The 11,763-nt window shown below is 44.1% G+C and overlaps 1 protein-coding gene across 1 annotated transcript; it reads right to left on the minus strand.

Moving 5' to 3' along the window:
* Positions 1-2,378: 2,378 nt before the first annotated feature.
* On the minus strand, positions 2,379-11,253 carry LOC131187313 (deoxyribose-phosphate aldolase-like; the record flags this gene model as incomplete). Its single annotated transcript, XM_058161572.1, has 4 exons — positions 11,183-11,253; positions 7,158-7,305; positions 4,282-4,377; positions 2,379-2,515 (listed from the first exon to the last, which is right to left on the minus strand). Coding segments are annotated over exons 1-4 (399 nt in total), but the record flags the coding sequence as incomplete, so codon positions are not given.
* Positions 11,254-11,763: the final 510 nt, after the last annotated feature.

The raw sequence follows: 11,763 nt of genomic DNA on the forward strand, positions 1-11,763 counted from the left end.
GTCCCATTTTCGCCCAAAATGGGCCTGTTTTTGGCCTGCAAAGTGCTTCTGGGGGCCGGGGAGGGCGAAAACAGGATGCACAGAGGGTTCGGGAAGCCGAGAACAGGCCCATTTTTGGCCTGCAAAGTGCTTCGGGGGGCTGGGAGGGCAAAAATGGGAGGTGTGGAGGGTTCAGGAGGCCAAAACCAGGCTGTATTCAGTCTATAAGATGCACAAACATTTCCACCCACTTTTTTGGGAGGGGAGGAGTGCATCTTATAGTCTGAAAAATACAGCAGTTATGCTGAGAAATCACTTGCCCTTTGCCTCTCTCAAATCACACTCAGTTGGAGCAATTCCACCAAGCAAGCTGAACTACAGGTAGTCCTCAACTTACAAAATTCATTTAGTGACCCTTGGAAGTTACAATGGCATTAAAAAAAATAACTTATGACTGTTTTCAATCCTGAAGACCGCTGCATCATCCTCATGATTACATGATCAAAATTCAGATGTTTGGCAACTGACTCAGATATATGACGATTGCTGTTTCCTGGGCTCATGTGATCCCCTTTTGCGGCCTCCTGATGAGCAAAATCAATAGGGAAGCCGGATTCACTTAACAACTGTGTTCCTAACTTTTACAACAGCAGTGATTCACTTAACAACCACAGTGGGAAAGGTTGTAAAATGGGGCAAAACTCGCTTAACAAATGTCTTGCTTACCATCAGAAATTTTGGTTCCACTTAATGTGGTCATTAAGTCGAGGACAATCTGCATTTCTCCCACTTGGATGCCAAAGTATAGATTGTACGAATTTCTGCCCTCCCCACTCCCCTTTCCTCGCTTGCCTTCTTCTAAATATTGTTCTAACCTAGGCTCCCTTCAAAAGCAGGAAGCAGAGTCTTGGTCCCAGCAAAACCGCTTTTATTTTCACAACTGTGAATTCCTTTCATTCACAGTCAGCAAAGCCTGTCCAAACAGTTTTTCAAAGGAATATTTATCAACACAGCCCTTATCTCGCTTGGAAAGCTGCCAGATAACTAGTTTCCAAACGCAGTACAAGGCAAAACTTGGCACAGAGTCTCTCAGAGTCATGGAAAAACAAATTGTTTCCTGCAAAAGTCCACTCCCCATTCGCTCCTCTTTTGTTTCCTATGGGAGGGGCCAATCACCTCCAAGGTGTGGCTTTACTCCCAAGTTGACCCTGCTTTCTTAGTTATTCTTGTCTTCTGGCAGCTCTGCGCATGCGAACACTGGGAACAGGCTTCAGCTGTTCCTCTGCCTCGCTGCTGTCTAGCTCCTTCTCTGCCTCCGATGCAGAGCCCTCATCTGAGCTTTCCCCAGCCGCCAGGACTGGCCCAAGTTCCTCCCCAACCTCCTCACTGTGCGACTCTGCTGCGCCAGTGGCCACACCAAATATTACCCTGAAAGCAAGAGCTGAGTTTTGCAACCTACTTTGGAAGTCTTTTTGGCCAACAAACAGTAAAAACGCTGTATGAAAAAGGTAGAGGTTATCAGCACTGTATCATTCAGCCAAAACAACGGGGGGAGGGGGAGTTGTGTGTAATTGCATCCCTTTTTTCTCTACACAGAATCCAGTTGTTGGAGTTCTGTCAGCACTTTCAGGCAATCCGTTCAAGGTACATTAAGGAAAACCCAATTACTATGCAGAGAAAATGCTATTAAATCTACTAATTAATGGCATTCTGGGGAGACAACTAGCCACAGCAATCTAAACAGTACCACACGTGCCCTGAAATTCTGTGAAACCAATTAGAAAATACAGATTTTGTTGTCAAAAATCCAGCGCATTTTTTTTTTAACATGACACACCACCTAAACCCAAAAAACTCTTTTGAATTCTTTTTAACAATTCTGCTGCAAATAATTAGAGCAGTAGCACCTCACATAGTTTTCTATTCCCCACCCCCACCCCTGCTCTTAATTTAGAGAAAAGTGAGGATGGATTGAATTTTCACAAAATAGCTTTGCAGAAAAGGTTGGGTTGTTGTTGTTTTTTAAAAAAACAACCCAATATCTAGAGATGTTTTTTCAAAAATTTATAACAGCCATAAACAAATTTAGGTTTTTAAAAAAAACCACCAACCAGCGTGTAAAAAAGGAGATTCAAAATTTCTGGAGAATCGCTTGGAAATTTTGAACATGCTGGATAGGATTGCAAACCCTTGGCAAATTACCGTCAGCAAAATGCCTGGGTTATTTTCCTAAGAGTCCATAAATCTCTCTTTCTGCCCAAAATGTACCTAGGAAAATAAGTCTCTTCCCAAAGCAGGCACTGCGCCACCACAGCTGAGGTTCTTGTCTGGTTTATTCCGGAGGGGAGGGGAGGAAGAGTCTGCCCTAGAACCTTGATTTTAGGACTATGCAGATGCACACCTTCCCATTGGCCTGTCAGTACAAAGGTTCGATTAATGACAATATCAATCTCTTTGGCCCCATCTTCCACGGCTAGCTGGATCTCCTCTAAACGAGTTTTTAGAGGCGCCTGTCCTGCTGGGAATCCAGCTGCCACTAAGAAAAGAAAAACAAAATCTAAATACATCATGGATGTTAAAATACAACAATATTCTATATCAGGAGTTAGATCTAGGACTTCTATTAGACCTCTCAGCAGCCAATCCATCAGTCATGGTATCCTTCCAGGCTACCAGAATTGCAACACTATTTTACAGTGGTTTGACCACTACTTGAGTGGGCAGCCTCAATCAATGAGGGAATGCAGGGATGAAATGGTCCGGCTCTGACCGGATCTCGCGATCCGGTATAGATCGTGGCCTGTGGTTCGTGATCCGGTAGCGATCGCCAAACCACCGCGACACCGCCACCGGGTGTCATTACTGGTTTTAACCAGGAAGTAATGTGTTTACCCTCTGCGTGCGCGCGCAGAAGGTTTTGTGCATGCACAGAAGGTCTGTGCACGGATGTGATGTGCGATGCACGAGCGTGTGTGTGGACCTCTGAGCGGTAAGTAGATTTCACCCCTGGGGAAATGGTAAAGGCCATGGGGGACTCCAAAGGTTAGACGTTTAACATGTTGCTTAACGTGAAACCATTATGGGATGTCAACCGTTGGTTCATAGTAAGATAGCATCAATACATCAACCCTCCTTGAGCGAACGGAAATAGTATGAATGTTCTAAAAGGGTTTGGAGTCTCTGTAAGGATCCCAATGGAGCAATTCTGGAGCAGTTCACCACACTCTGGTGAGGGAGAAATTCCCTGAAGATGGGCTCCAGCACGAATCCAAAAGTCTGGAAGACTAAAACTCTGGCCCCGGTGACCGACCCAGATTGGTTCCTGCAACGTTATCTTTGAGACATGCAACTTTGCCTTCATTCGATCAAGCCCAAGTTAAACTTGTCCAAGACTGAATTGCTGATGAGTAAGCATCCAATAAGATTGGCCCCAGTAGTAAAGAAAAATACCCTGTTTCCCTGAAAATAAGACATCCCTTGATAATAAGCCCAGTCGGACTTTTGAGTGCATGCGCTAAAATAAGCCTCCCCCAAAAATAAGCCCTCCCTGAAAATATTTAAACGCAGAGCTGGAAATCAGGTAAGACGGCAAGAGGAGCCCCATCTTGCTCCATGCGCCCAAAATAAGACCTCCCCAAAATAAGGCCAAGAGCTTATTTTGGGGTTCAAAAATAAGACAGGGTCTTATTTTTGGGGAAACACGGTATATATAGCACTGCTGTTTCATGCAGACGGTAGCATGAGCTGGATGTTACCTTTAAACAGCTATCATCCAGGTATATCATGAATAATTTGACATCAGCAAATCTGACCAATCGGGCAAATCGGGCCACCTGGAAAGGGCCTGCTGGTTGCAGGGTCCTGGGATCATGTGATCCCCTTCTGGGACCTTCTGATGAGCAAGGTCAATGGGGAAACCAGATTCACTTAACAATCGTGTTACTAACTTAACAACTGCAGTGATTCACTTAACAACTGCGGCAAGAAAGTTCGTAAAATGTAGTAAAACTCACTTAACGTATGTCTTGATTAGCAACATTAAATGTTGGGCTCAATTGTGGTTGTAAGTTGAGGACTACCCCTGCATCTCATTTCATTTCATTCATTTTGATCACAGTTTGTTAGGGCTCAACTTTTCTTTTTAATCCAGAACTGTATCCAAGTTGGTTGCTAGGAATATGTGACACGACAAAGTGGGACTGTTTATCAGTCAACAACAAGACAGAATCGTTAATGAACGAATAAATAAAATGAGCGTCTGATTCTGAACCGCCCCTGTGGAAATTCAGGCGGAGAACTTACCTGAAGCTACTGGGATATGGCAGCCAGCAGATTTGAGAGCCTTAACTGCATCGGCTACTCTAGCCGGATAGACACAAACAGCTGCTGTGGTGATGCCTGGAAAAGAACCATCATCAAGACTGTTATGCTCAACAAAGGAGAATATTTGTAGCTCAGCACTGAAGTTCAGGGTTGTTGGTGCTCTCTGAGCTTGTCTGTTTTCCTGCAGATGTTTCATTACCCAAAATAAGTAAGATCACCAAAACTCAAGCATTGCTTGAGCACTGATGACGTTGTCTAGTTTGGGTAATGACTTAAGACTTAGAATTATTGTCACTTTAAATGTACACAAATCGGCATACATTAAAATGAAATTTCGTTACCTACAGATCTCAAAGGGCCATCCCCTCCAATATATACCACATCAACATGACAAAAATATGGATGGATGGATGGATGGATGGATGGATGGATGGATGGATGGAGAGATAGATAGATAGATAGATAGATAGATAGATAGATAGATAGATAGATAGATAGATAGATAGATAGATAGATAGATAGATAGATAGATAGATAGATAGATAGATAGATGATATGGATGGATGGAGATAGATGGATAGATGGAGATAGATGATAGATAGATAGATAGATAGATAGATAGATAGATAGATAGATAGATAGATAGATAGATAGATAGATAGATAGATAGATAGATAGATACCCACATATATTATATGACACAGAGAAACAACACAATCTAGTTCAGATGTATAAAAGTACATGGTAAGAAAAACGAGTCTTGTGAATTTACCAGATGTTGCACAGGGAACAAAGCTGTTACAGAATCTGGTAGTCCTGCTAGAGATACTTTGAAACCTCCTCCCGGAGGGAAGCAACAGAAACAGACCGTAAAGTGGATGTGCGGGGTCTCTAACAATGCTTTGAACTCTAAACACATAGCGTGTATAAGCAGTATCCTAAATAACGGGAGCCGAGTTTCCTAAAACCTTCTCGGCTGTCCTTACCTCTCTGTGTATGGACTTTCTATCTGAAGCACTGCAGCCTCCAAACCAAACAAGTATTGCAGTTTGAAACGTTTGCAGGAAAACCACCAAGCTCAGCAAGTCCCAAGGACCCCTCTGTTATCCTCATGTGACTCCTGTCCACTAACCTAGTTCACTCCAATAGAGCCTTTCCTAATTTTGCACTCTGCGTGGATGGATTTCAACCACCCAAATCCCCAGCATGTAGGGATTATGAGAGTCCCAATCTAGCTTGGGAAGGAGACCCTAGCATTTAATTTGCCTTTCAAAAGAAAGCCGACAAAGTACTTTCCCGACTATTGTAAACATTATCTTGGAAGAGCGGGAGAATTTTGGAGATAATTCAGATATTCCTACACACAAAAAGTTCCCCACCATCCAGTCAGAGCTGAAGAAGCTTCTTGGATGAGAAGCGAAACATTTTCAAAAAAAAATAAATGAGAAAGTCCAGTTGCCTCTTGAAAAAATAAAAGCACTTTTGGGGCAACCGTGACCCGGATGACTAAGAATCTCCATAGACAAAAAAAATCTGTTCAACATGCAAGTTGATAATTGGAATATTAACTCACACCACCAAGCTTGTCCTATCGTGGCCATAACTTAAGCTAAAATCCAGAGGATAATTCCCATGACTTTAGAGCCATAAGAATAATTTCATTTTTCACTTTAATGTATGCCAATTAGTGTACATTCAAAGTGACAATGAAGTTATTATTCTATTCTATTCTATTCTATTCTATTCTATTCTATTCTATTCTATTCTATTCTATTCTATTCTATTCTATTCCTATTCCTATTCCTATTCCTATTCCTATTCCTATTCTATTCTATTTTTCTTCTTGGCAATATCCGCAATATTTGAGATTTATCAGGACCTCAAGCACTGGGAATTTTTCATGCCAGGGGACTGGCTTGAAGAGTGATTATGCCACACTGCTGGGATTGATCCACTGTAAGCCTGTGCAAAGCGGGTCTAATGTTCCTTAATGCGATTTGCATTACCTGACAAGAAAGAACACCATTTACCTTGATCAAGTGCTTTGCTTATTCTCCCAGCTTCCACTTAGCCTCGTCCAGCACTTGAAAGTGTTGGAGGAAGCTACGGGAAAAAAAACCAAATCCAAGCAATCTTCCTGCCATTTTTGTTTTGTTTTGTTTTTGAAGACGACTTTCGATCCTCTTGGGCAGGGGTGTCAAACTGGATTTCTTGGAGGGCCAGATCAGCATTGTAGTTCTCCTCCGCGGGCTGGCGGGGGGGAGGGGGAGGAGACGGGAGGGGATGGGATGGGACGGTCACCTCGTGCAGCACCCTGCTGGCCAAAACACGGAGCAGTGGGGCTGTGCAGGACCATCACAAGGCCCCCCATGGCCCGTTTTCAGCAGGCCAGGGTACTGCAGGAGGCCGTGGAGGCTGAAAACGGGCCACACGGGGCCCTCGCACAGCCTCCCCGCAGCCTTTTTGGCTGGCAGGGTGCTGCAGGAGGCTGAAAACGGGCCATGTGGGGAGCGCATGCTTCCCCCCGTAGCCTGTTATGGCTGGCAGAGGCACTGCGAGCCGGTCCTTTGATATTTCCAGGCTGCCCCCGCAGGCCAGGTGTAAGCACCCCGTGGGATGGATGCGGCCCGTGGGCCTCGAGTTTGACACTCCTGCTCTTGGGTCAATTGTTCTGGTGCTGTTGAATTTGCAATACGCTTTTCCTTGTTTTCTTCGATTTTCACATTACATCTCACATTGCCAACTTAGCTTTATCTACTCAGCTCGTTTCTCTTTGTCCGATGAAGGCCAACAACGGTCCAAATTGTCAGTGCGCTTTACCCAGGTAGAAGCAAGGTTTCATAAGCACGACGTACCTTTATCGTGCATTTTCAAGGCTTGTAACAAATCCTCTCGGATGGGATGCTTGGCTTTGTGGCACAATCGGCAAACACTGCACGGGGTGTCATCTCCAGAAAGGGTGGTGAGGTCTATGCAGGTGACGGCTCTCAAAAGCCAAGCTGCCTTCATTTTAAAAACACACACCAACATGATCAAAAATGTCCTTGCAATTGAGCTACATGGTTGTTAAACACAGTCCTTGACTTACAGCCATTCATTCAGTGAACGTTCAAGTGACGGACTGAAAAATGTGACTTACAACTATTTTTCACACTGAAGACTGTTGCAGCATCATGATCAAAATTCAGACACTTGGCAACTGGCATGTATTTTTATAATCTCTTTTAAATAGTGCGTTCATATGCGGCATCACCTTTTGCAGCCTTCTGACAAGCAAAGTTTAATGGGGAAGCCAGATTCACTTAACAACCGTGTTGCTAGCCTAACAACTGCAGTGATTCACTTAACAACTGTGGCAAGAAAGGTCATACAATGGAGCAAAACTCACTTAACAATTCTCTTGCTTAGCAATGGAAATTTGGGGCTCGTCTGTATGCAAAATTCGAGGACTACCCGGTAATTGTGGTTGGACCCTTGATTAGAGCAACTACAGGTGACCAGCAAAGAGTTTTCTATGTGTTTTCCTGCCATCTGATGGCCGTTTAGATTCTTCACAGCCCAGATGAACCACTGAAACAACCATAGGTTGCATGGTGGCTTCCCTTGTTTGTATCTGCAGAACACCACAACTGTGAGTTGAACTGATTCAAAGTCTTTCATGGTCAGCAGTAGACACAAACATGGATATCACCCCAGGCCTAGTCCAACAGCAGCCTCTAATCTGTTATACAGGCGGTCCTTGTTGTGGTCTGCCAGCAGCCTGCGGAGCTAGCAGCGGAGTCGGACAGTGAGGAGGCTGGGGAGGACAATGGGCCACTCCTGGAGTCTGGGAAAGGCTCAGATGAAGGCTCTGCGTCAGAGGCAGAGATGGGGCCAGGGCCATCTGGGAGTGATGCACGAACTCCAGAGCCCCCAGAGTCGGACATCAGAGAGGCAGAGGAACAGGAGGAGCCTGTTCCTAGTGCACGCATGCACAGAGCTGCCAGAAGGCAAGAACAGTTAAAACAAAAGGGACAACTCGGGAGTAAGGCCTGGAGATGATTGGCCCCTCCCATAAGGCTTAAAAGAGGAGCAAAGGCACGTGGGCCCTTTGCAGGAAAGCAACGTTGTTAATTCTGTTCCCAGTCGGCATCTCTGTTTGATTCTGGACTCCGTGTGTCTTTGCCAAGTAGGTCTTTGATAAAGATTGGTGATTATCCCAAAGGAGGTTTTACAACTAATTGGGATTCAGCTGTGAATGAAAGTAATTCACAGCTGTTGCAATAAAAGAGGTTTTTGGGACTACTCATGCGTTTTAATGACTCAGTAAGCCTAGGTCACAACAGTCCTTGACTTATGGCTACAACTGAGCCCAAAATTTCTGTTGCTAAGTGAGACATTTGTTAAGTGAATTTTGCCCCATTTTACGACTTTTCTTGTCTCAGTTAAGTGAACCACTGCAGTTGATAAGTTAGTAACCTGGTTGTTAAGTGAATCTAGCTTTCCCATTGACTCTGCTTGTCAGAAGGTCGCAAAAGGGGATCACATGATTTTAGGACACTGCAACGGTCATAAATATAATCAGTTGCCAAACATCTGCATTTTATTCACATGTTCATGTAGATGCTGGAAAGGTCATAAATGTGAAAAATGGTCATAAGTCACTTTTTAGTGCCATTGTAACTTTGGATGGTCATTAAATGAACTGTTGTAAGTCTATCTGTACTTTTCCTTCTTCTAACCTGCCTGCTTTTGATTTTAAACAAAAATCAAATTAATTATGGTAGTAACTGTTGGCTTTGCATAAACAATAGTCAAATTAATTAAGACATGTATATGCCAACATCATTGGGTACCTTGTATATTTACTAGTATCCACCCACTACTGAAAGCAGAAAAAGAGATTTCAGCTTATTCCCCTACTCCACACCATTATTAAAAGAGTGCAATTCTTTTTTCTGTTTTGATTTAAACAAGGTTTTTTTAAAAAGTTTGTAGAAAAGGGATTTAGTTGAATCCCCACGTTATCTATAAGAAATAGAAAAGAACATACAATTAGCAGCTAGGAAGGGGATTCTAGTCTCCTTGTTTGCAAGATCAGTTGTGAAAAGAAACAGTGAAAACTGTTCCAAGAATCAATTTGAACTGAAGAGGCGGTAGGAAGAATAGCGTTTTTAATAATCAATTAGAAAATTGTTTTTAATCAATGAGGTCATACCTCACTGGGTACAGGCAGTCCTTGACTTATGACCACATTCGGGTCCAGAATTTCTGATGCTAAGCAAGGCCTTTGTTAAATGCATTATGTCCGATTTTATGATCTTTTGGTTGTTGTTAAATGAATCACTAAAAGGGATGCGGTGGCCGAGTGGCTAAGATGCTAAGCTTGTCGATCAGAAGGTCAGCAGTTCAGTGGTTCAATCCTAAGCGCCATGAACGGAGTGAGCTCCCGTTACTTGTCCCAGCTTCTGCCAACCTAGCAGTTCGAAAGCACGTAAAAAATGCAAGTAGAAAAAATGCAAGTACTTTGGTGGGAAAGTAACAGTACTCTGTTACTTTCAATGTTCAATGACTTCAATGTTAAGTCATGCTGTCCACATGACCCCGGAGAGTCTTTGGAGAGTACTGGCTCTTCGGCTTAGAAACGGAGATGAGCACCGCCCCTTAGAGTCGGGAACGACTAGCGTGCATGTGCGGGGGAACCTTTACCTTAAATGAATCACTACGGTTGTTAAGTGAATCATGTGGTCACTAAGTATATCCAGCTTCTCTCATTGACTTTGCTTGTCAGAAGCCAGCTGGGAAGGTTGTGAACGGCGGTCCCATGAATGCCGCAGTGTTGTAAATACACACCTGTTGTCAAGAGTCTGAATGTGGATCATGTGACTTTGGGGGATACTGCAATGGTTTTAAGTGTGTGAGGCGATCATTTCTCACTGTTTTTAGTGCCATTGTAATTTCGAATGGTCCCTGAACGAAGGATTGTTAAGTCGAGGACTACCTGCAGTCTCTGAAAATGTGATCTTTAGGACAGCATTTGGAAGCAAGAGCTCTCAGCTTGTCCAACAAGACGATATCTTAAACCAGAGTTCCACAACCTTTCCAGGTTGGCGGCCTGGAGCAGGTAGGGAGAGGGAAAATGGGGATGATTTTGTGGCAGGGCAAGCACATGTGCGTGTGTGCGCGGCTGCCTGCAACATTCATAGTGATGTTTTCGACAAGGGCCATAGCGCCGCAATGAGGCGAGTACAAGTGGGGCTGTGCGCACACACAGAGGCACGCGCACCGGCCGGCCAATCACGCAGCCCAGCCTGGTAGTGGGCCATGGCCCACAGGTTGGAAGATGATCTGACTGAAGCCATTTTTCTCCTGCCTCATAGTTGCCATGAAGATAGACCGGCTACCGGTCAAAACAAAAAGTTTTCCTCTTGGGAACCAAGGTCATCCCAGCAGATGGCACAGCAGTGGTCAAGCAGCCTCCCAACTACCTTCATTGGAGAATGTGACCGGTGACACCTAGGGAGGGAATATTTGCTCTTTTAATTAGGGGGGAAACCGCAGGAACTTTTAAGAGTTGGTTTTCACTAGCTGTGCCGATAAGGTGTGTCCAATAAACATGTTCTTTTGGGGAATCTACCTGCCTTGGAGTTCTGCTTTCCTTGGATACATTACTCAAAACACTGACGGGGGACCCCTGTCTTAAAACATTTGTATTTTAGCTGTTCTTTGTGACCTTCCAAATCTGAAACTGAGTCGGATAAACATACCATCTTTCACTGGCCCACTCTCACTGTTGAGTTTTGATGACAAAAGCAGCAAACATCATGAACAAAAGACGGCGCTAAAATTCACGGGAGAAAAATGTCTCTTTTAGAAACCTAAGAACAGAGGAACTTCTCACCAGCCAACTCTTTTTCATGGCCCGTTGTGTTTCAATCTGTGCTGCCCGCTTTAGAACAGCTGGGTGATTCTCTAGAGATGAGTGTCGGCTACGGAGTTGATCTGTGCTGGTGGTGGTGTGAGAGTGCATGCAGATAGCGGTTTGTGTGTGTTTTCTTCTGGTAGATGGTGTGTCCTAGGGAGCCATTGGGTTTCTTGTAGACTAAGACATCTAGGAAGGAAGTTGGTTGTTAACTTCTGTTTCCATGGTGAACTGTATTTTGGGGTGTAGGCTATTGAGGTGTGTGAGGAAGTTTTCAAGTTTTTCTTTCCGTGTGGCCAGATTATGAAGGTGTCGCTCACGATCTGAGCCAGAGTTTGGGTTTGTGATCAGATTTTTCTAGTGCTTGGGTTTCAAAGTGTTCCATGTAGAGGTTGGCAATGACAGGTGAGAGGGTGATCCCATGGGTGCGCCTTCTATTTGTTTGTATTTTGTCCGTTATAGATGAAGTATGTGTTGATAGGCAGTGGTTGGTCAGATCTAGTATGTGCTTTGGGGGTTATATTTGTTTTGGATAGCTGTCAAGGCTTTGATTGGCACTT

Source organism: Ahaetulla prasina, unplaced genomic scaffold (assembly GCF_028640845.1).
Source record: "Ahaetulla prasina isolate Xishuangbanna unplaced genomic scaffold, ASM2864084v1 Contig264, whole genome shotgun sequence".
Classification (NCBI taxonomy): domain Eukaryota; kingdom Metazoa; phylum Chordata; class Lepidosauria; order Squamata; family Colubridae; genus Ahaetulla; species Ahaetulla prasina.